The 20256-nt window shown below is 42.4% G+C and overlaps 1 protein-coding gene across 1 annotated transcript; it reads left to right on the top strand.

Annotated features, from left to right (window-relative positions):
* Positions 1-6755: 6755 nt before the first annotated feature.
* On the top strand, positions 6756-18643 carry LOC149322865 (sperm acrosome membrane-associated protein 3-like). Its single transcript, XM_089484040.1, has 4 exons — positions 6756-6894; positions 10325-10483; positions 13087-13165; positions 18403-18643. Exons 1-4 carry the CDS (start codon positions 6756-6758, stop codon positions 18467-18469), a joined length of 444 nt encoding a protein of 147 aa, XP_089340166.1. The 3' UTR covers positions 18470-18643.
* Positions 18644-20256: the final 1613 nt, after the last annotated feature.

Here is a 20256-nt window from a genome sequence, read left to right as displayed (position 1 = left end):
GGGTCAAAGCCAAAGTTTTCCTCACAGAGCAAGACAGGCATTGTGTGGCCCTCCAGTTGTTGTTGGACTGCAACTCCCAGAGTTCCTCACCATAGCCTATGCTGGCTAGAACTGATGTGAGATGTAGTCCAACAACATCTGGAGGGCTGCATGAGCCCCATCCCTGTCACAGAAGGTGGCAGCCATGGAGTCCAGGAGAGGAAGGAAAGAGGGTCAGATTTTGGAAGGGCAGCCCCAAGTCAGAATTAGGAAAAAGGATATCTTTCAATAAGAGCACACCCACACTCCAGTCCAAAAAGTAACATTTTCAGGCTCTGTCCAAGCTAAGTGGTCAAGTGTCCTAAATTACAGAAGAGGACAGTTCCCTAAGTGAAGGTGCCCCCTCTTTGAAGGGCCGTCCAAACCAAGAAGAGAGCTGGAAATCTAAAGCTGCTTGTTGACAGAAGACCCTGGGAAAGCTGAACTCTGCAAGCATCCAGGTGAAACTGTTATATTCCTCTTATAAATTATAGTCATTGCTTTGAAAATTTGCATCCACCTTTTAATTAGCAGGTGTATGTTATAATATATACCGCATTATATGATATTACACACACATATAAATTACCATATGAATACTATAACATATTCATCGGCGTCTACAATTTCATAGTGCAACAAATGCCCTCTTTCACCTTCTCCTTTGGAAATATTGCAACAGTAAAGAAAAGTAAAGGCCAGCACCTAAGCAGAAGTAGAATTCCAATGTCTTCTTTCTGTTTTCCCTTTAGTCCACAAGGAAGTGAAACAGTAGTGTGCCATATCTCCCTTTTCTTCACTATCAGATTAATTTCAGATTATCATAACATTCTGACCTATATTACCAACACAGTTATTTTTGAAGGCCAGGTTTCCTATGTCCTTTACTTGAGTAAGAACAGTAAGCAATCAGAAGGAGGTGTGGATTAGACAAGAGTAGAGTCTTGTGCCTTATCTTTATAGGCCAGGCTTGGCCAATCCAGTGGCTTCCTATTGCTATCACTTGATCTCAGGCTTCCCACCATGGTGAGACTATTCTATTCCTATATAAATTATAGCCATTGCTTTTAAATTCACATTTATATATATTAATCAGTGCATGTACAAAGGGGTGCTGAAAAGTTCTTGGCCCGAGCAAGAAGGCAGTGACCAGCTATGAAACTTACATGCTATTCCACATATTGACTGCAGAGTTTGATGCACTTGGCACATCATTTCTCAAGTTTCTTTAACTCTTCCAAAAAAAATCTTTTTAAATAATTCTGATGTCTGCTCATTGAAATGTTGCTCTGTTGGTGCTATCACCTCTGAGCCATTTAAATTAAAAATTCCTTCCTTTCAAACGCTTTCTTAAGTTTGGAAACAAAATTGTCAGATGGAGAAAGATCTGGTGAGTAGGATGGGTGATCTATGCACTCAAGCCCCAAATTCTTCAAAACATCCATCTTCTTACCAGCCATGTGGACAGATGCATTGTCCTGCAAAAAGAGAACACATTTCTACATCTTCCTTTCTCATTTTCTTTCAATGCTTCCTTTAATCAGCACAGCCAGTTAGAATAGTGTTTTGCATCAACTGTTTGGCCCTTCTGAAGATAGTCAGTCATCAAAATACCTTTCTTCTCCCAAAAACCTGCAGCCATGACTTTTCCTGCTATCCTTTGAGAATTTCTTCAACTGTGGAGAACCTGAGTGCCACCACTGCAAAGACTGTGGCTTGGTATCTGAATCATGGTGATGTGTCCATGTTCCATCAACAGTGAGAAGTCAGTCTAAAAAAATATCGCTGGATCACTCAAAATGCACCAAAATCAGCTTGGAGGTATCTACTCAGTTTCATTTCTGGTTGGCACCCACTTGGGTAACAGCTTCTGCATAGCCATGAATTATAAATCCACTGTGTTACAGGGATATCTCTAGTGTCTCAGCAATTATTTTATCTGAGATGTGCAGTCTGCCAAAATCAGGTCATAAACATGCTCAACCATTTCAGGAGTTGACACTTTGAAGACCTCCTGGACCTTCCATATTTGATCTCAAAATCTTCCATGCTGAAAGTTGGCACACCACTTCTTTACAGTTGAGTATGACAAGCACTTTTCACTCAATATTTGCATCATATACTTATGGATTTCATTTGGAGTTTTCTTCAAAAGGAACAGGAATTTCTTGATAGTCAACCTGTATATAATTATACCACACGTCTTACATATGATATACACCTTTAGGGAAATATATCTATTGCAATTAATATCTATTGATATTAATTTTATGTAAATGTGTCTCCTCCTTTGCCTTCTCTTTTGGACATGCTGTCTCAGGGTCAGACCGGAGAGTATTTGAGACCAGAATTTCACCTCTTTGGCTTTCCATTTAACCCATGGGGAACCACAGAGTACTGTGCCAAATCTTCCTTTTCCTTACTGTCAGATTAACATTAACATTCTGACAAATTATTAACAATGATTTTTCAAGGCTTTTTTTTTTCTACATCCTCCACTGGAGCAAGAGGATGATTGATTGACTGATTGACTGATTGATTGATTGATGTACTCCATAATGCCTCCAGATGCACTCTAGAGGGTTTTGAGGGCATTGCCATCACATCTGGAGGCTGCCTGGACCCCCAGGGTTCAAAGACAATTTTTGCAAAATTTCCCCATAAACTTGATAAGTCTCGAAATGCCTGAAAATGTCCACTTGAGGAAGTGAGGAGCATGTTACCACCACATTTTATGGCCTCCCTGGGCCAAATAGGAAGTGGACAGGAAATGACTTCTGCTCACTTTCTTTTGTTAAAAAGGCCTTTCTAGGACCTAAAATGATTCAGGAAGCTCCCTCTAAAATGGTGAAAAATTCCTCCATATTCCCCCAGAGGGCATCCTGAAATAAAAGCTTCTTTTTTTGGCACAAACAGGTGAGGAGTCAACCACCTCCATCCTTACAACAATCAGGAAATTACTCTGGTGAACCTGTCCTCTCAACTGGACACTGGAGCATACATAGACCCAGTCCAGGTTGCAGCTACAACTTAATGGGGTTGGTAATGGAAACCTCTCATATCACAACACACCCTTATTTTCAGATTATATTTAAGATGAACTCAGTATAGAAGGCTTTATCAAAGGAAAGTAGGAAAATTTAGATGGTGCAAGACTCTTTAATGCCTCAAACAAAAGCAAAAGGCCTACCAAATAATGAGCATTAAGCAAAGCAAGGTCAGCCCTGGTTAGTGTCTGGACTGGAGACCGCCAATGAATACCAGGTGCTATGGGCAATATTTCATAAGAAGGACCTGTGATGTACCATTTTAGTATGCTTTTAACCACATTGTTTTTTTAATATTGTAAGCTGCCCTGAGTCCCAGTTTTGGGAAGAGAGCAGGATATAAATAAATATAACAAAAACAACACTAATAAATAACTGGCGAGACCACCTCTAAGTATTCTTTGCCTAAAAAAAAAAAAACCCTACGAAAATCACGAGGTCTCCATAAATGGAAAGGTGACTTGAAGCCACATACTCACATACGAGACTGGATGGGGTTTTTTTGGAAACAGGGTGGATTTTTTGCTCTTGGTTTTTGTTTTGGACATTCATCTGCGCCAGTGATTTCTAAAGTGGGTGATATGCTCCCAGGGGTGGTGGTGGAAAGGTCCAGGGAGACGGTGAGGGAAAAGAGGGTGGCTGGGGGATCTTCAGTCAAAGTATTGGCACACAAGAAAGAAAAAGGGAACCAGAGGCCTTTAGGACCACGGTGGGGATGAGGAGTTAGCGCAGGTGACAGTGGGCAAGAAGCAGTGGCAAAAGGGAGCTTTTACATTTGGGACCCAGCTTAAGCTTTGTGAATTTTGCCAGGACTTGGCTGGCAGGTTGGAGCTGCACCGCTGCTCCTATTTTCATCAGGCAGGCCAGAGAAGAGGTAGCAGAAGAAACAGTAAAAAATCCTTCGCCTCTCTTGGATTGAGAGTCCTTTCTTGATGGAGAGAAAAGTGGAAAGCTGGCTGTGCCTCTTTCTGACTCAGTGAAGAAAGATTGAGAGTCCTTTCTCAACAGGAAGAAGTTTCCACCTTTGCACCCAGTCACCTTGGGAGCAGCAACCGAGCAGCTGGTCAAGCAGCAACTGAGAAGCCTCTTGCCCCTTTGCTGTCTGGCTGCTGCATAAACAGTAAACCTAATGTCAAGAATAGGCATTGGAGGACAATAGGGTTGTTGCCCAAGAGGAAAAGGGAGAGTAGCCCAAAAAAGTTTGGGAATCACTGATCTACACAATATCCAAGCCAAGAGAGAATGCCCTTCAAGATGCCCTAGCTGATCTTATCAGCTATGGAGCCTATTGAACTATTTGCACAAGTGATAACACATGACCAGTCCTCCCACCCCTGGGAAGGGGCACCAAGTTAGAGAAGTTGGAAGTTAGAGAGGATGGAATGGCACAATGTCCTTGGCAGCACATCTCTGCCCTCCAAGGGCTAAGGGGATCTACAGCAGCACTGCTTGGAGGAGGGTGAATGAGGTTGGCATGCTGTATGCATCCAGAGGATGAAGGCCAGGATAGAAACAGGGACTGTTCTAGAAGTCATGTTGCCATGATGTCACAGGAACTTTGCTGGATTCCAGAAGCCCCTTTGTCTCATGAGCCTCTGTCTCTAATCCCGGAGGGATCCTAGTGCTCCTCTAATGTATCCCATGCCTGTTCCGTAAGTGAGCCTTCAGGAGGGTGGGAACAGAGAAGCCAGGCTGAGTGAGAGACAGGACTCACCCACGGCTTTGGGATGGAAATTTGGTCTTCTGAGATAAAGAGAGAACAGGTGCTTAAGGCTAGATTCCTGAGTTCTGGTTAGTCTGGGAGGGATGTGGGCCCTATCTGTTTTGTCCTATGTATGAAGCAGAGCTTTGAAAAGCTACTTTTTTTTTTTTTGGACAATACTTCCACAAACTGCCCAACCATCCTGGTTGCTGGAGCACTGAGGTTCTTTCTCAAACCTTACAAGGAAAGCTGAGTCTAGTACAGTGTTCCATGGACTTATGACAAACTCAGACATAATTCCTTTGTTGTTTGAACTAAAATTAGAGGCACCCTTCACTTTCATTGCACTGTGGAGTGACAGCAGTTGGGTCACAACTGAAGAATTTGAGAAATTTGGATTGCTGTGTCATATATTTGCCTTCCCAAGCACTGGAGTGGGAGAGATAACAGCTGGTGTCTTTTTAAATTGAGTTGGCAGTATGGCTGAGACCAAGCCTCCAAGTTGCCCCTTTAATGACTAACCTGGAGTTGTGATCCTGTATCACCAACAAAGTTAAGGTGGGCATGGATAGGACCATTGCTTGGATGGGAGGCAATTTGAGTAGGGTAGCCAGGTCTCAGGGACTGGCCCTGAATCGTATGGCTTGGGGAGTAGCCACACTGCCAAATTAAAGCAGTTTTACACCACTTTAACTGCCATGACTCTTTCCTACAGAATTCTTGGATATGTAGGTTACTTTAGCATCGCAATAAATTGGAAACTACTTGGAGGCACACAACAGCAACAAATTATCGGGGACTAGAGAAGAGGAGGAAGGAGAATCTTGTCCTTCCCAGGCTCTCCTAGCATGTGCATTCTTCCTCATTAATTACTTTTGTCATTTTGATCACAGCCTAATTATGATATAATTACAAAATGTTACTTAAAGAAAAGAAACAAAGATTATGAGTCACAATGGAAAGAATTAGGAGAGGCAGCAATCCAAAAGGACTATCATTTTAATCATATTCTTGTGTTGTGTGGCCACATGTGTCCCAGTTTTCATTTGTGAAAGGTTGGAGGGTATGACAGACAGACAGACAGACAGACAGACAGACAGACAGACAGACAGACATGCCAGTACTGCAGCCATAAGGTTGGGAGTTCAATCCCAGGGTTTCAAGGTTGACTCAGACTTCTATCTTTTTATAGGTTGGTATAAAGACTCCCATCTTTTTGTAGGTTGGTAAAACAGCGGTGGTGGCTATTCTATGCTCCTTCAGTGCAGTGTGTGTAAATGCTGTGTCGAACATGCGTCATGGTACCACCCGTCATCTGGTCAGGCAGGCGGTGTGGGAGCAGAGTCCGGCCAGCCGGTGTGTGGTCACTGCACCCCCACTCTGCCCCTATGCCAGCTCTTTATGCCAGTCTGTAGAGGCCCTCAATCTCTCTTTCTTACCCTGACCTTCCCCACAGGGTTGTTGTCTAGATAAAGTAGGGAGATGATTGCTATAGCTTACCCTACAACATTTCACAAATGAAAAACAAGGTATATATGACCAAGTAACATCAAAGCATGGTCAAGATGGGTGAGATATTGAGGAAGACACACAGGCTAGGAGGGCATGCAGCAGTTTGCTTTTGCCTGAGCCTATAGGGAAGGGTGAGATTCTGGACCTTACTAGCTCTCCTTTCTCCTGAGTTAATTGAGTCGAAATGGGAGTGGAAGAGAGAAACTTGGGCCTTTTAAAAGCAGCTGGAAATCTGGGACAATAGATGATTAACTGAGACTGTCCCTGTCAAATTGGGGCAGTTGGAGGGTATGCAAGTATACCACAAACTCACTGGAGAAAAAGTGGGATATACAGCTAATAAATAAATAGAGGATGAAAGTATCTCCCAATGTTTTTCTCTTTCTATGAAGGTCACTTCGTCGCTTCCTGTCTCCACCCCAGTTGTGCTTCACCTGGGATAGTGTTCCCCACCTTCTCCCATCACCCTTTTAGGGATGAAGTTTCTTCTTCTGCTGCAGCTCCTCGTGTGCCTTGCATCCAGAGTTGGGGGAAAGATCTTTGGACGCTGTGAGCTGGCCCAGGTGTTGAAGCGAGCTGGCTTGGAGGGATATCGCGGACACACCATACCTGACTGTGAGTCTTCTCTGACCCTCCTCCTCCCTATTCTCCTACCCTGAGTGAGGCCAGTCTTTCTATAAGGAGCTGGCTCTGCAGAGCTGTGGTGATCCCATTTGAGGCAGAACTGTACTGCAATTTTATATAAACTGAGAAAAAAAATCACATGAAATATATAAATCCAAATGCTGGGAAAACAAAAGTGTTTTTCCTGTGTTTGAAGAAAGATAGTGTCCAGGTCTCAGTGGGGAGTCTGCAGCTCTTTGGATGTTGTTGGATTTTATCTTCCATCAGCCCCAGCAAGCAGGGTGTCACCTGGTGCAGGGGGGGCATTGTTGGTGGGGCCAAAAGGGCACACTCTCATCTTCTTGCCACACACTGCTTTACTCACAAGTAAAGCAGTGCATGGCAGGGAGGTGGAGGGGGTCAGGCAGCCAGGTGTCACCCCTCTTTTGGGTGTCGCTCAGTGCAGCCCAAACCCTCTGCACTTAGTGCTGCCTCTGCCAGCAAGCATGGTTGGTGTGTGTTCAAAGAGGTTGTAGTCCAACAACATGGGGAGTACTGTAAATTTCCAAACCCGATCTAACAGTTTTTAGCAACTGACTGAAATGGGCTTTTAATGGTGCATTGTTTTGATGATTTATATCTTTGTATTTTAATGGGTTTTTTTTAGAGAATGGTTTTAATCCTAGATATTGTTTAATATAGGTAGTCTCTGAATGGGCCAGGATTCTCTGGGAGCAGCTTGGAGTATCCTAGCCCCAGAGCTGCCTCAAATTCCCCTCTGTTACTGTTCCGAAGCCAGGTGAATTCACACTGTTCACACAGCCACTATTTCATCTGGTGGCAAGTCACTGGCTCCGAGGTCAAAATAGGCACCCAGCATTGATCACATAGCTGGGTGTCTTACCTCAGAGGGATTGACTTGCTGCCATGGCCACTGTGCTGGGCAGCACAGTGGGACATGTTTTACACAGCTTCCAGGCTTTGGAACAGAGAGCTGCGGCCCCAATTTGGTGTGAAAAAGGGCAGTCTGTAGAGCCCCTAAGCCACCTTGAGTTCCACTGCAGATTGAGTCTCCCTTACCTGGAATTCTGAATTAAAAATATTCTAAAATCTAAAATTGTTCAGATGGGTGGGTGGCTGAGAAGGTGATACCTTGCCTTTCTGCTGGTTCAAAAAGAAAAGAATAAAGAATAATTCAGCACATTTTTGACTTTTCAATTCAGTTGTAAAAATGTTACACTTGATTCAGCTCCATCAGATGGTGAAACTCATTTTAAAGTCCTGTCCTACCTGGAAAGTCCCTATTCTTTTGCAGATACTCCTTCTCCTCTCTTATGTGCTGCCTCTTAGTGGTCATTTGGAAAGCTTAGTACATTGAGTCTCCTTATTTGGAATTCCAAAATCCAAAATACTCCAAAATCCGGAATTGTCGATATAGCTGGCTGAAATAGTGCCACCTTTGCTTTCTGATAGTTCAGTGTGCACAAACTTTGTTTCATGCACAACATTTTAAAAATATTATGTATAAAATTAGCTTCAGGCTATCCATATAAGATATATATGAAAGATGAATGAACTTCATGTATGGACTTGAGTCCCCTCCCCAAGATATCTTGTTATGTATATGTAAATATTCCAAAATCCAAAAAATCTGAAATCCCAAACACTTCTGGTCCCAAACATTTTGGATAAGGGAGACTCAACTTGTAGAGCTTCTACCCACACAACGGAGAGAGAATTTGAATTTCAGTATTTAAACCTAATGATTTTAATAGCTATAGTTCAAATAACTCAATTGTTTTTCCTAACTGTTTATTATTTTCCCCAAATTAATATCATCATTATCATTTTGGAAATGTATTACTGATTGAGTCTCCCTTATTTGGAATACCAAATTCCAAAATACTCAAAAATCCAAAATTGTCCACATTGCTTTCTAATGTTTCTCTGTGAATAAACGTTGTTTATTGCACAACATTATTTAAATATGTTCTGTATAAAATTACCTTCAGGGTATGTGTATAAGGTGTATATGAAACATAAATGAATTTCATGTTTAGGCTTGGGTCTCATCTTCAAGATACTGAATGTATGTGCAAATGTTCCAGAATCCAAAATAAATAAATAAATAAATAATCCCAAAGCCAAAACATTTCTGGGTCTAAATATTTCAGATAAGGAAGACTCAACCTGTATTGGGAAAAGGTGGGATATTGTTGTAAAAACAAGAACAGCAGCAGCATGTCCAGTGCCATTTATAGAACTTGTGTGTAAGAGTGTGTGTGTGTGTGTGTGTGTGTGTGTGTGTGGTTGCCAGGTATTCCTTGTTATAACCCTATTTGAAGGTTAAATTACTTTTCCTTTTATATAAACTGAACAAGATGGCAAAAATTTCTGAAATTTGGGGTGAGGGCTCCTTATAAAGGCAGGAATCTGAGCATCATGTAGTTTCTCAATGTGGATAATAACAGTAATTTCACAAAGAAATGTGTGGCAAATGAATTGAATACTTTCAGTTGGTACTTAGATGTCTCCTGCTTGACAACCCTGCTGCTGTCCCTCCTTTTATTAAAATAAATATCTGGCAACACTGGTGTGGCTGTGCTTCTGTGCGTGTGTGTGTGCGTGCATGCACACACATACATACACATGCACAGCCTAGCTCCCTGCAGCCTGAGGTATTTTGCTGCCAGAGGCCAAGGGCAGAATGGTCTCCCCTCCTCCATTCCACATATAGAAATTCCTGACTGCCTGTTCATTCCTTGAGCTGTACGCTGAAACTGGTGATGGGATATGCTCTCCTCCATGCATAGCTGGCACAACCTATCATCCTCAAGCCCACCAGTTTAAGGGAGAATGAGGTTGTGTTGCCTGCCCTATTAAGTGCCATTTTTTCACAGAGGAAAGGTCCTGGGAGGTCCAGGAAAAACAGCCAGGAGGTTGCTATTGCTACCCTCCAGACATTGCTGCCTAAAGTGGTCATTTACTCTGCCTAAGGATAGGGACAGAGAGCCAGCATGGTGTAGTGGTTTGAGTGTTGGGCTATGACTCTAGAAATCAGGGTTCAAATCCCAGCTCAGCTGTGTAAACCCACATGGGTGGCCTTGGGCAAGTCACACACTCTCAGCCTCAGAGGATGGCCATGGCAAAATCCAATCAGAAGAAACTTGTCAAGTTTCTTACGTTTGCCTTAGAGTTGCCATAAGTCAGAAAGGACTTGAAGGCACACAACAAAAGCAGCAAAACAAAGGATAGGGACGGGCCTGCTCCTTACTCATCCTTGTGTCCCTTGTGAATAGAAGAAACAAAGCAAGTTAGGAAACTCCTCCAAGGACTTGTTTTCCTATGTGCTTGATATGCATCACTCAGACAAGGGCAGTGGCAAAGCCTGCTGTAGAGCACAGTTGAATTCCTGGATCCTTCTCCATCTTCTCATTGACAGGGATCTGCATGGCTTTCTACGAGAGCCGCTTTGACACAGCCATGGTGGACCATGAAGCTGATGGCAGCACCAGCAACGGTATCTTCCAGATCAACAGCCATCTCTGGTGTGAAGATTACAAGCACTTTAAGCCCAACGTGTGCCGTATGCACTGCAGCGGTGAGCGCTCTGAAGTGGGTTGGCTTCTCTTCTACACTGTGACACTAGGGGGCACTGCATTGCAACTGGATGAGAAAAGATGTCCAGGGTAGATGAGTTGGCCCTATAGCAAACTACAATAGGATCCAAAATCCACAAAGCAACAATACCTTTATGGGAACAACCAAAATGCACAAAATAAATAACAAGCTTTTGAAGCTCCACTTGCTTCTTCATCAGGCAAAGGTGTTAAAAATCAAACCTGAATCTCAAAGGAGCCTTCTTTTTTTGTTGCTAATGGATCTTAAATTTTATTTCCTGGACTTTATAACTCTTTGTCTCCCAGAGTCTGCATGATCAAGAAGGAGATATAGCCTTTGCCTACTTGGATAGCCCGCTGTAGATCTTAACTGAGAACAACTATTACAACATCTTAATAAAATGTAGGCATATGACTCCAACATTGTCATTTTTCTCTCTTTCTCCTGTTGATTTTTAACATCTTGGCCAGTGGAGCTTCAAAAGCTTGTATTGGCCTAATGAAAATATTGCTGTTTTGTGGATTTTGGATGTTATTGTACTTGGATGAGAAAAGGTAACAGTGGGTGGATGGGATGAAGATGAAGAGGGTAGACTTTTGCTGGTGTTGTGCAATGTAGCTCTTACCTTAGCACTAAGAATGCAAATGTAAGGATACAAATTATCCTCTGTTTGGAGCTCGCTTCTGTTCCTACACTCTGTATTATTGATCTGGACATACTATCTTCTGATTGGAAGGAAGTGAAGCTCTCTCCATAGGTTAGACATAATCTGTCCTCCAAAAAGCCTGATTTGGCCAATACAGTTGCTGTTAATGCTCCGTTGTCTCAATTTTTGTATCTGCTTGCTCCCACTTTCCCCCTTTGTCCTAAGTTTACTTCAGTTGCTGGAAACAGAGTTCAAAGTGCAAAAGGAGTTTGCACTCAGTTAATGGTTCATCTGAGGGTGTGAAGGGGACAGGATAGGAGAAGGCAGAATCTTGTCCTTCCCAGGAAGCTCAAGCAAATGCAAACTGCAGCAGCCTGTGTGATCTTGTCAGTTCTTTCTCATTTATAACTCTTACCCTCTTGATCACACTCTGATGGTGCTTCATCACATTGTCCCTGTTTTCGTCTATGAAATGTTGGAGGGTATGACATAGCAGAAAGCCCACATGGTATAGTGGTTGGTGTGCTGGATTATAACTCTGGATATCAAGGTTTGATTCTCTGCTCAGCCATGGAAATCCACTGGCTGGCCTTGAGTGAGTCACACACTCTCTGGTCCAGAAAATCTCATGATATGGTCCCCTCAGGATATGGTCCCCTCAGGATAAATAGGAAATGACTTGAGGCACCCAACGACAGCAACAACAAGAACATGACATAGCAGCAGTTTCCTCCTCTCCCCACTCCCTGGTTGGACTCAACTTTTGATGAAATGGCTCAAGCACACTCTATGTAGAGATACAGATCTCTTTGACATAGCACTTTGATACCACTTCAAGTGATGTAGCTCCATCCTATGGACTCTTGGGAGGTGTAGTTTGGCCAAAACACTATAGCTCCCCATCTGACAAGTCTAAATAAATGTCCCTAAATTACAAATCCCAAGATTACATAGACAGGAACCATGAAGGAGCGATCATAGGTCTATAAATGTATCATGTGAAAGAGACCCTAGTAGCATTACCACTCCTTGCTTCTGCTGCTATCAGAAGCTGATGGAAGGAGGCACTGTAAATCATGCAGGGAAACATATCAGCTTCCTATATAATTTGGCACTTTGGGAGGTTTGACTCATACAGGTCTTGCATGGCGTGCTAGAATGCTCTAGACAGAGCATAGAAGAACGTTTTTTGCACTACAGATTCCAGAATCTCTTACTCATCAAATGATCTTGTTCTTTTCTGGAGGCCAAGAAAAGGGTGGTGGTAATGGCTGGTTTTGATGTATCTATTCAGTGGCCAGAAGTGACCGGCTTGGTGATCAACTTGTCATCACCCATGGCTACTCCAGTAGCTGGGGAGACAACGAGAACTCCTATTTGGAACATGGAAATGTTATTTATTGGACTAGAGCTGGCAGGATTCCTCCAGACAGCATGGTCAGGGACCATGTTGGCTGGAGGAATTGGAGTTTGAAGAAGTAGTTTCTGGAGCAATGTCACAGTTTGGGAATCTATCATGCTGGGAGGAGGGAGGGATATGCTGATGCACAGGGACCAGGTGAGAGGGCTTGAGAAGCAGTGGTCATTTGGCCAGAAAAGATGAAGTAAAGCCTCTGAGGTTGAAGGGGACAATGCAATAACAGTAGTTCCCAAACATTGGTCCTCCAGGTGTTTTGAGCTTCAACTCCGAGAAGGTCCAGCCACCTTAGCCAACAGTCAGGGATTCTGGGAGCTGATGTCTCAAAAAAAAAAAAGAAAGAAAGAAAGAAAGAAAGAAAGAAAGAAAGAAAGAAAGAAAGGGCTCTGAGGGATTGAAGTAAAAGGCCCGAGATTGAAGAAGTTCAGCAGGGGTGGTGTAATATGTGGGTTACTTCCACAGCAGCAGGAATACAGAGTGTTGGCTCACCCCTCATGCCCTTCTTCCTCTTTCCTGACAGATCTCCTGACCAGTAACATCAATGATGACATTGTCTGTGCCATGAAAATTGCGCGAGGACCCAGAAGCCTTGGGGCCTGGTAAAAAAATCTGTAAGGGGTATGGGGCCTGGATGCGCGTGTGGAAGGCAGGGATTTAATCTATGCCCCTTGAATTTGCCCATTCCAGCAAAGCTCAGACACCATAAGGAATTTTGCTGGAAGGAGAAGGAGTGATACATAACCAGTGCTGTTAGTTTCTATCCTCTGAACTTCTGTAAGACAAAAGCATATTTTATTTATTTAATTATTATATTTATTTCCCATTAAAATTTTCTCCTATGTACTCGAGAGAGTACATGACTAGGGTTGTCAGATCAGGATTGTATCAGGCCCTGAGGTTTCTGGGCCAAAGGCCCGGGAATGGCCTCTGGTGAAGTCATTAAACATTATGCATTAAAGAACTGGTCACATTTGCTTGCAGCTAGTCATCAAAACACACATGCATGTGCGCACGCATGCACACACACACACACACAGAACACACATTTTTTTCTCTTTGGAAATTAAGACAGAAATCTTAGCTAAAGGCACAGTTCCCAGATCAAAGTGGAATGAGGTAATTATTTCTCCTCACTTAATTTGGAAGTCAGAATAAAGAATATTTAATGTAGTCTACTTGCTTTTGGTCAGTAGATGGAGGCAAAACAGAGTGGAGGGTGACCCCTGGCACCATGGCTAGGAGGGAAGGAGGAAATAAATACATAGACCTCCTGAAGAGTCTTTGCAAATTGCAGCAACCAGTCAATTAGTAAGTGTTGCAAAATTGTAGTACTAGCAGAGCTGGAGGTTTACACACAATCCTTTCCTTTTTCCTGGAGCTGAACAACCCCAAAACCTTCATCTCTCTCCTAGAGATGACCTATGAAAACTGAAGAATCAAGGCTCTGCTATCTGGCAACCCTATATTTGACTCTACTGTTCCTTCTTTTACTTTCTTCCTCTTCACAACAAGAACGGTGAGCGGAAGGTCAGATGTAGACTGCATCCACACTGCAGAAACAATCCAGGTTGATAGTACTTTAATGACCATGGCTCAATGCTGTGGCATTCTGGGAACTGTAGTTTGGAGAGACATTCAGTCTTCTCTGTCAGAGAGTTTTGGTGCCACAACAGACTACAGTTCCCACAATTTCATTAGCATTGAGCCATATCAGTTAAAGTGGTGTCAAAATATATTATTTCTGCAATCAAAGAGGGAAAAGAACTGGTTGAAGTTCATCCTGTGAATTGCCCTTTGAGGACTGGAACCTGGATCTTCCATAATTCACAGTTCAACATTCTTAGCCACTACACTACATAATGATCCAAAAGGTGAAAAACATCAATCCAGGGAAAAATTAATGGAATTCAGGTGCAGGATAAATGATTGATTGATTTACTTTATATTGTAACATACCTTCCAGCTCTCTCAATCTGGCAGGGACAGCCCAGTTAATCATATGTTGTCTTGTTTTTCCCCCAGCTGATTTTAAAATGTCTCTGCTTCTCTCCTCCTCCTTCCACTATCTCCCTTTGCCCTTAGTATACTTCAGCAAATTGAGTTCAAAGTGCAAGAGTAGTTTGTACTCTATTCATTCTGCAGGGGAAGGAAGGAGAGGAAGGGGTGGAATCTTGCCCTTCCCAGGAGACTTAGGCAAAAGTAAACTGCTGCAGCCTCTCCTAGTTTGTATATTCTTCCTCATTAATACCTTTTGCCATCTAGAGCACATTCTTATGTTGCTTGGTGGTGGCACACATGTCCCAGCTTCCATCTTTGAAATTTTGGAGGGCATGCTGTACTATTCCTCCTAAGAGTTCAGAGTGACTTCAGAGACTTTGATTGTTTTTCAAAGTCATAAAAATCACCAAATGAAAATCATTAGTTACCTTGATACATTTCAAAATAGCAAGATAGATCCAATAGTCAGCATGAATCAGTGGAGATATAAATCCATCCTGGCTTGATAGTAGCCAGTCACTGGAACCATTTCCCCTAAAGTTGTCATGTTAAATTCATCCTGAGTATCCTAGAGAAATTCTTTGTATATTTATTCTCAATTGTGTAGCAAATATAGTAACATTCACACAGTTTCTTTACACAGTCTGGAATGTGTGGAATAATCTAGCACAATATTTTGACTTCCCAATTCAATTCCAAAAATGATATAGCTGATTCAGCTCCATTAGATGGTGATGGCTCTTATTTTAGTCTTATCCTGTCTGGAAAATCCCTATTCTTCTACCAATACTTCTCTTCATCTCTCATATGTGCTGCCACTTAGTGGTCATTTTGAAAACTTAGTACAGGCCGAGTCTCCTTATTTGGAATTCCAAAATCCCAAATACTCCAAAATCCACATGGGTGGCGGAGATAGTGACAGCTTTGCTTTCTGATAGTTCAGTGTACAAAAACTTTGTTTCGTGCATAACATTATTTAAAATATAAAATTACCTTCAGCCTATGCATGTAAGATGTATACGAAACTTGAATGAATTTAATGTATGGACTTGAGACCCCTCCCCAAGATACCTTGTTGTGTGTATGCAAATATTCCAAAATCCATAAAATCTGAAATCCAAAACACTTCTGGTCCCAAGCATTTTGAATAAGGGAGACTCATCCTGTATAGCTTAACTCACACAACTGAGAGAGAATTTGAATTTTATCATTGAAACCTAATGGTTCCAATAGCCATGGTTCAAATAACTCTGTTGTTTTTCCTAATTGTTTATTATTTTCCCCAAATTAATGCCATCATTATCATCATGATCAATTATTATCATAGCAATATGTCAAACAGAGTAATAATCAGATCAAAATGCTTCTAAATAAATATGTGCCCACACATATATAATGTGTATCATTAGTTACTTTTTTTGATTAACATATTAATGTCTTCGGTGTCAAAGAGCCAATTGGTTAGTTGGAGAGTTTACCATTCAGTTCTTGAATGGTAAAAACAGGTACCAAGTTGCTACAAAGTTGTCAGCCTTTATTCCTCCTGTCATCATGTAATGCAAATTACTGATTCTAATAATGTTAGAATTTTGGCTGATCCTCCCTCCCACTAAAGAGCTTGGGGCAGTATGAATGTTTTTCCAATCCCATTTTATCCCCATGAGCATCATGGAGAACAGGCTAGGTTCAAAGGGAATGTCTGGCCCAAAGTCTCCTAGCCAATGCCACGGTTAATTGGGAGCGTTCAGTCTGTATGATTATGGTTGTCTGGAGGAAAAAAGCAAGGCTACAATCTCTGGCTTTATTGTCACATCCTAGGCCTAATGCTATCTGCATGGGTGGGTATGTGTAAAGAGTCTGTGTGTGTATGGGCATCTACTTTCCATGTTTAGGGCCTCTGCTTTATATGGACCCTCCTGAAATCAGAATTACACATCTCCAGTGAAGCCAGTATGATGGTTGTGACATTACAGTGGGGAAGAGGGCTCTATATGCCCCCTTAAGCTCAATGGTCAATGGAGGATGTCATGGGATTGAAATGGCAACTGATAAACAGTAATAATCAGATCATAGGAAGAGTCAGAGAGCTAGTGTGGCATAGTGATTTGATATAGTGTTGGACTATGGTTCAGGAGACCAGAGTTCAATTCCTAGCTCAGCCATGAAACCCTCTGGGTCACCTTGGGCAAGATGCATGCTCTCAGCCTCAGGGGAAGGCAATCACAACCCTTCTCTGAACAAACTTTGCCAAGAAAACCCCATGATAAGTTCACCTTAGGGTGACCATAAGTCAGAAACTACTTGAAAGCACACAATGACAGGAAAGAGTCTACAGTGAGTATAGAATGTATGTGTCTGTCTGCCTGTATACATGCTTTCAAGTTGCCAAGCCCACCCTCCAGCCCATCTGCCTTGGTCCAGGCCTCGGAGGTAGAGAGTAACTGCTGGACCTCATCCCCTTTCCCTCCACCACTCCCTTCTCCTTTTGTGTCATGTCTTTTTAGATTGTAAGCCCGAGGGCAGGGAACTGTCTAATTAAAAAGATTGTATGTACAGCGCTGTGTAAATATACAGCGCTTCATAAATAAAGGTTAATAATAATAATAATAAAGTTGCCTTTTGATTTTTGGTGACTTCATGAATTTCATAGTTTTCTTAGGCAAGGAACACCCAGAGTTGAGTTTTGCCAGGCACTCCCTCTGAAATGTAGCCTACAGCACATAATATTCATTAGTGGTCTCCCATGCAAATACTAGCCAGGGCTGACTATGCTTAGCTTCAAAGATCAGATAGGATCTGGTGTCTTAGGCCCTTATGTATAGTGTGTGTGTGCTTCTGTTTGAGAGAGAGAATGAGAGAGAGTACCCTCAATTTGCCTATTGATGTATAGGGTGAATTCCATAGGGTTTTCTTAGGTAAAGAGTACTCACAGGTGGTTTTGCCAGTTACCCACCAACAGTTCTTAGATGAAAACTGGAACATGTTAGCAAGCAACATCAATGTGGTTAAATTGGCAAAAACTGTTAATGAGGAAAAACAACTAGGAGAGACTGTGGCTGTTTGCTTTTGCTTGAGTCTACTGGGAAAGGCAAAATTCTGGGCACTCCTTTCCTCTCCGTTCATCTGAGTTATCTGAGTGCAGGCTACTTTTGCACTTTGCAAACGTATGAAAGAATTGAAGCAAGCTGAAAACAAAAAAGGAAAGTGGGAGGCCGAGAGAGAAACTAAGACATTTTAAAAGCAACTGAAAAGTGGGACTAATTGGGGAGTGTCTCTGCCAAATCAGGGCAGATTGAAGGTATGTACTGTCCCTAAGTCTCAGGTTTTGGCCATGAAGTCTCAGGGCCTAGGATACTCCTGACCTGGCAAACCTTATATTCAGTGCAACTGGAAAACCATTATGACTCTGAGGCAGTGGAGCCTCTTCTCCTGGAAGCTTGGTGATTCTTGCAATACCAAAGCTTTAGTTGTACTCTGAACCAGACCTACCTTTAGGTAAAATTAAGCCATTGCCTTGGACAGCAGATTGCTGGAGGCAGCAGCAAGAGGTTTTGGGAGAGCTGTGTGCCATATGGCTTGTTTTCTGCCCCCTACGTTAGCATTGAAGAGCAATTCAACTCCCAATCCAGTTGGCTTTTCCATATAGAACAACAGAAGGAGATGTGTCAAAATTTTGCTCATTGCTTCTGTTAACTAAATGCCTTAGGCCAGCTCTGGCTGAATTCTCATCCCTCTTTTATCTGTTTCAGTGGGGGACTGCAGTGTTAAGATGGATTGCATCCTTTGAATATGTGTCTTCAGGAAATCTCTTTCTTTCGCTTTGACTCTTCTCTTTCAGGATGGGTTGGAAGAGGAATTGTGAAGGCCGTGACTTGTCTATCTGGTTGAAAGGATGTCAGCTGTAAGAAGAAAAAGAAACCTCAAACACCAAAAAAGAAGGAAAAAGAAGGCTGTTGAAATGCTTGACACCGATAACACAGAGAGTGCCCAGGACTGTTGCTTTTTCTGGAGCAAAGCAGCACTAGCTGAATAAATCCCTTTGCTGCTCTTGAGATGGCCCTGGGAGCTAGAAGAGAGACTGTAACTTGGACCTGAGACCCATTATTATTATTATTTTGTGGTATAAAAACATTTGTTCAGATTTTGTCACTGATATACTGTGTACATCACAAATCCAACTCGTGTGTGCTGATCTATGATGCCTGCAGTGTTCGAATGGTTATATTCTATGATGTCTCTCAGAGAGATGTCAGAGCTTCCTCCATGTGAAGGTCAGTATTGCTCTGGCACAAAAGCTTTCTTGAAAGACAACTTTTTAGGATAATGTGCAGCTTGGGGATGGGGGAATGGAGTGTGGGATTACTCTAAGCTATGGACATACTGGTTTAGGAGTTTGGGGAGTAGTGGTCCACACTTTTCCAAGCTGTGTCTCCTGGGGTTACTCTCCATTCAAACCAGGGCAACAGTGAAGCCTTGTGAGCCAAGCCTCTGCTCTGCATGAATTAAATGAAATGCATAAATATAGGATAAATTTGTCGGCTTGAAAGCAGTGCATGTGAAAAAGGATCTTGGGATCTTAGTAGACCACAGACTAAACATGAATCAACAGTGTGATGTGGCATCCAAAAAAGCCAATGTAATTCTAGGCCGTATCCACAGGGCCATAGTGTCCAGATCAAGGGAAGTTGTAGTGCCAGTCTGTTCTTCATTAGTTAGACCTCACTGGGAATATTGTGTCCGGTTCTGGGCAACACAGTTGAAGAAAGATATCAACAAGCTTTAGTGTGTCCAGAGAAGGGTGGCCAAAAGGATCAAAGGTCAGGAGCCATGCGTTATGAGGAACACCTGAGAGAGCTGGATACATTTAAGCTTGAGAGGTGACATATTGGCTATCTGTAAATATCTGAAGGGGTATCATGTAGAAGATGGAGTCAGCTTGTTTCTTGCTGCTCCAGAGACTGGAACACAAAGCAATGGACTCCAATTACAAGAAAGGAGATTCCACTTAAACATTAGGAGAAATGTGTTGTTTAAGATCTGTTCACAGCTTTTTTTAAAGATTCAAGGTCTGCAGCTAAACCATGTCCCAGAAACCTCTTGAACTCCATCATAAGATCCAGTGGCCCACATTAGGTAAGGAAATATAGAAAGTCTTCCCTGAGAGGAACATGGTTTTAGTGAAAACTGGTGTGCTGGCTTTCAGGGAGTTACTGCAGATGGACTCTGAAGGGGATTCCAGTCTGTTTATTTGAATCCTATGGGACTAAAAGCCCATATTGTTCAGAATCCTGTGCTCAACTAACCAACCAGGTACAGATCATGGAGAACAGACAAACCCACCTCGTAGGATTCTTTGCCTAAGAAACCCCTATGAAATTCATGGGGTTGCCACAAGTTGACAGGCGATTTGAAGATTGGTTTAATAAAGGTATCACTGTTTTGTGGATTCTGGATGTTGCTGTGCATACAATATTGTAAGTCATCAAGCTCCTTTAAGACCTATTCTCAGCCGATGGTTGTCACCACCCATGGCAAATCCTATAAGCCAATGGCATGTCGTGTGATAGAGATCCTTCAGTTATCTTTCTGCCTCACAGCCACTATCATCAGTCCATGTAATCAAGATCTGCTATTATCACAAGGAGGGGGATGTACAGTAGCTGAACACTCCCTCCAGTGGTTAAATATAGCA

This window comes from Sceloporus occidentalis, unplaced genomic scaffold (assembly GCF_023333645.1).
Source record: "Sceloporus occidentalis isolate IW3139 unplaced genomic scaffold, rSceOcc1.0.p SCAF_1, whole genome shotgun sequence".
Taxonomy (NCBI): Eukaryota; Metazoa; Chordata; class Lepidosauria; order Squamata; family Phrynosomatidae; genus Sceloporus; species Sceloporus occidentalis.
Note: the sequence above shows the minus strand (reverse complement) of the source record. Positions and strands in the feature narration are given on the sequence as shown.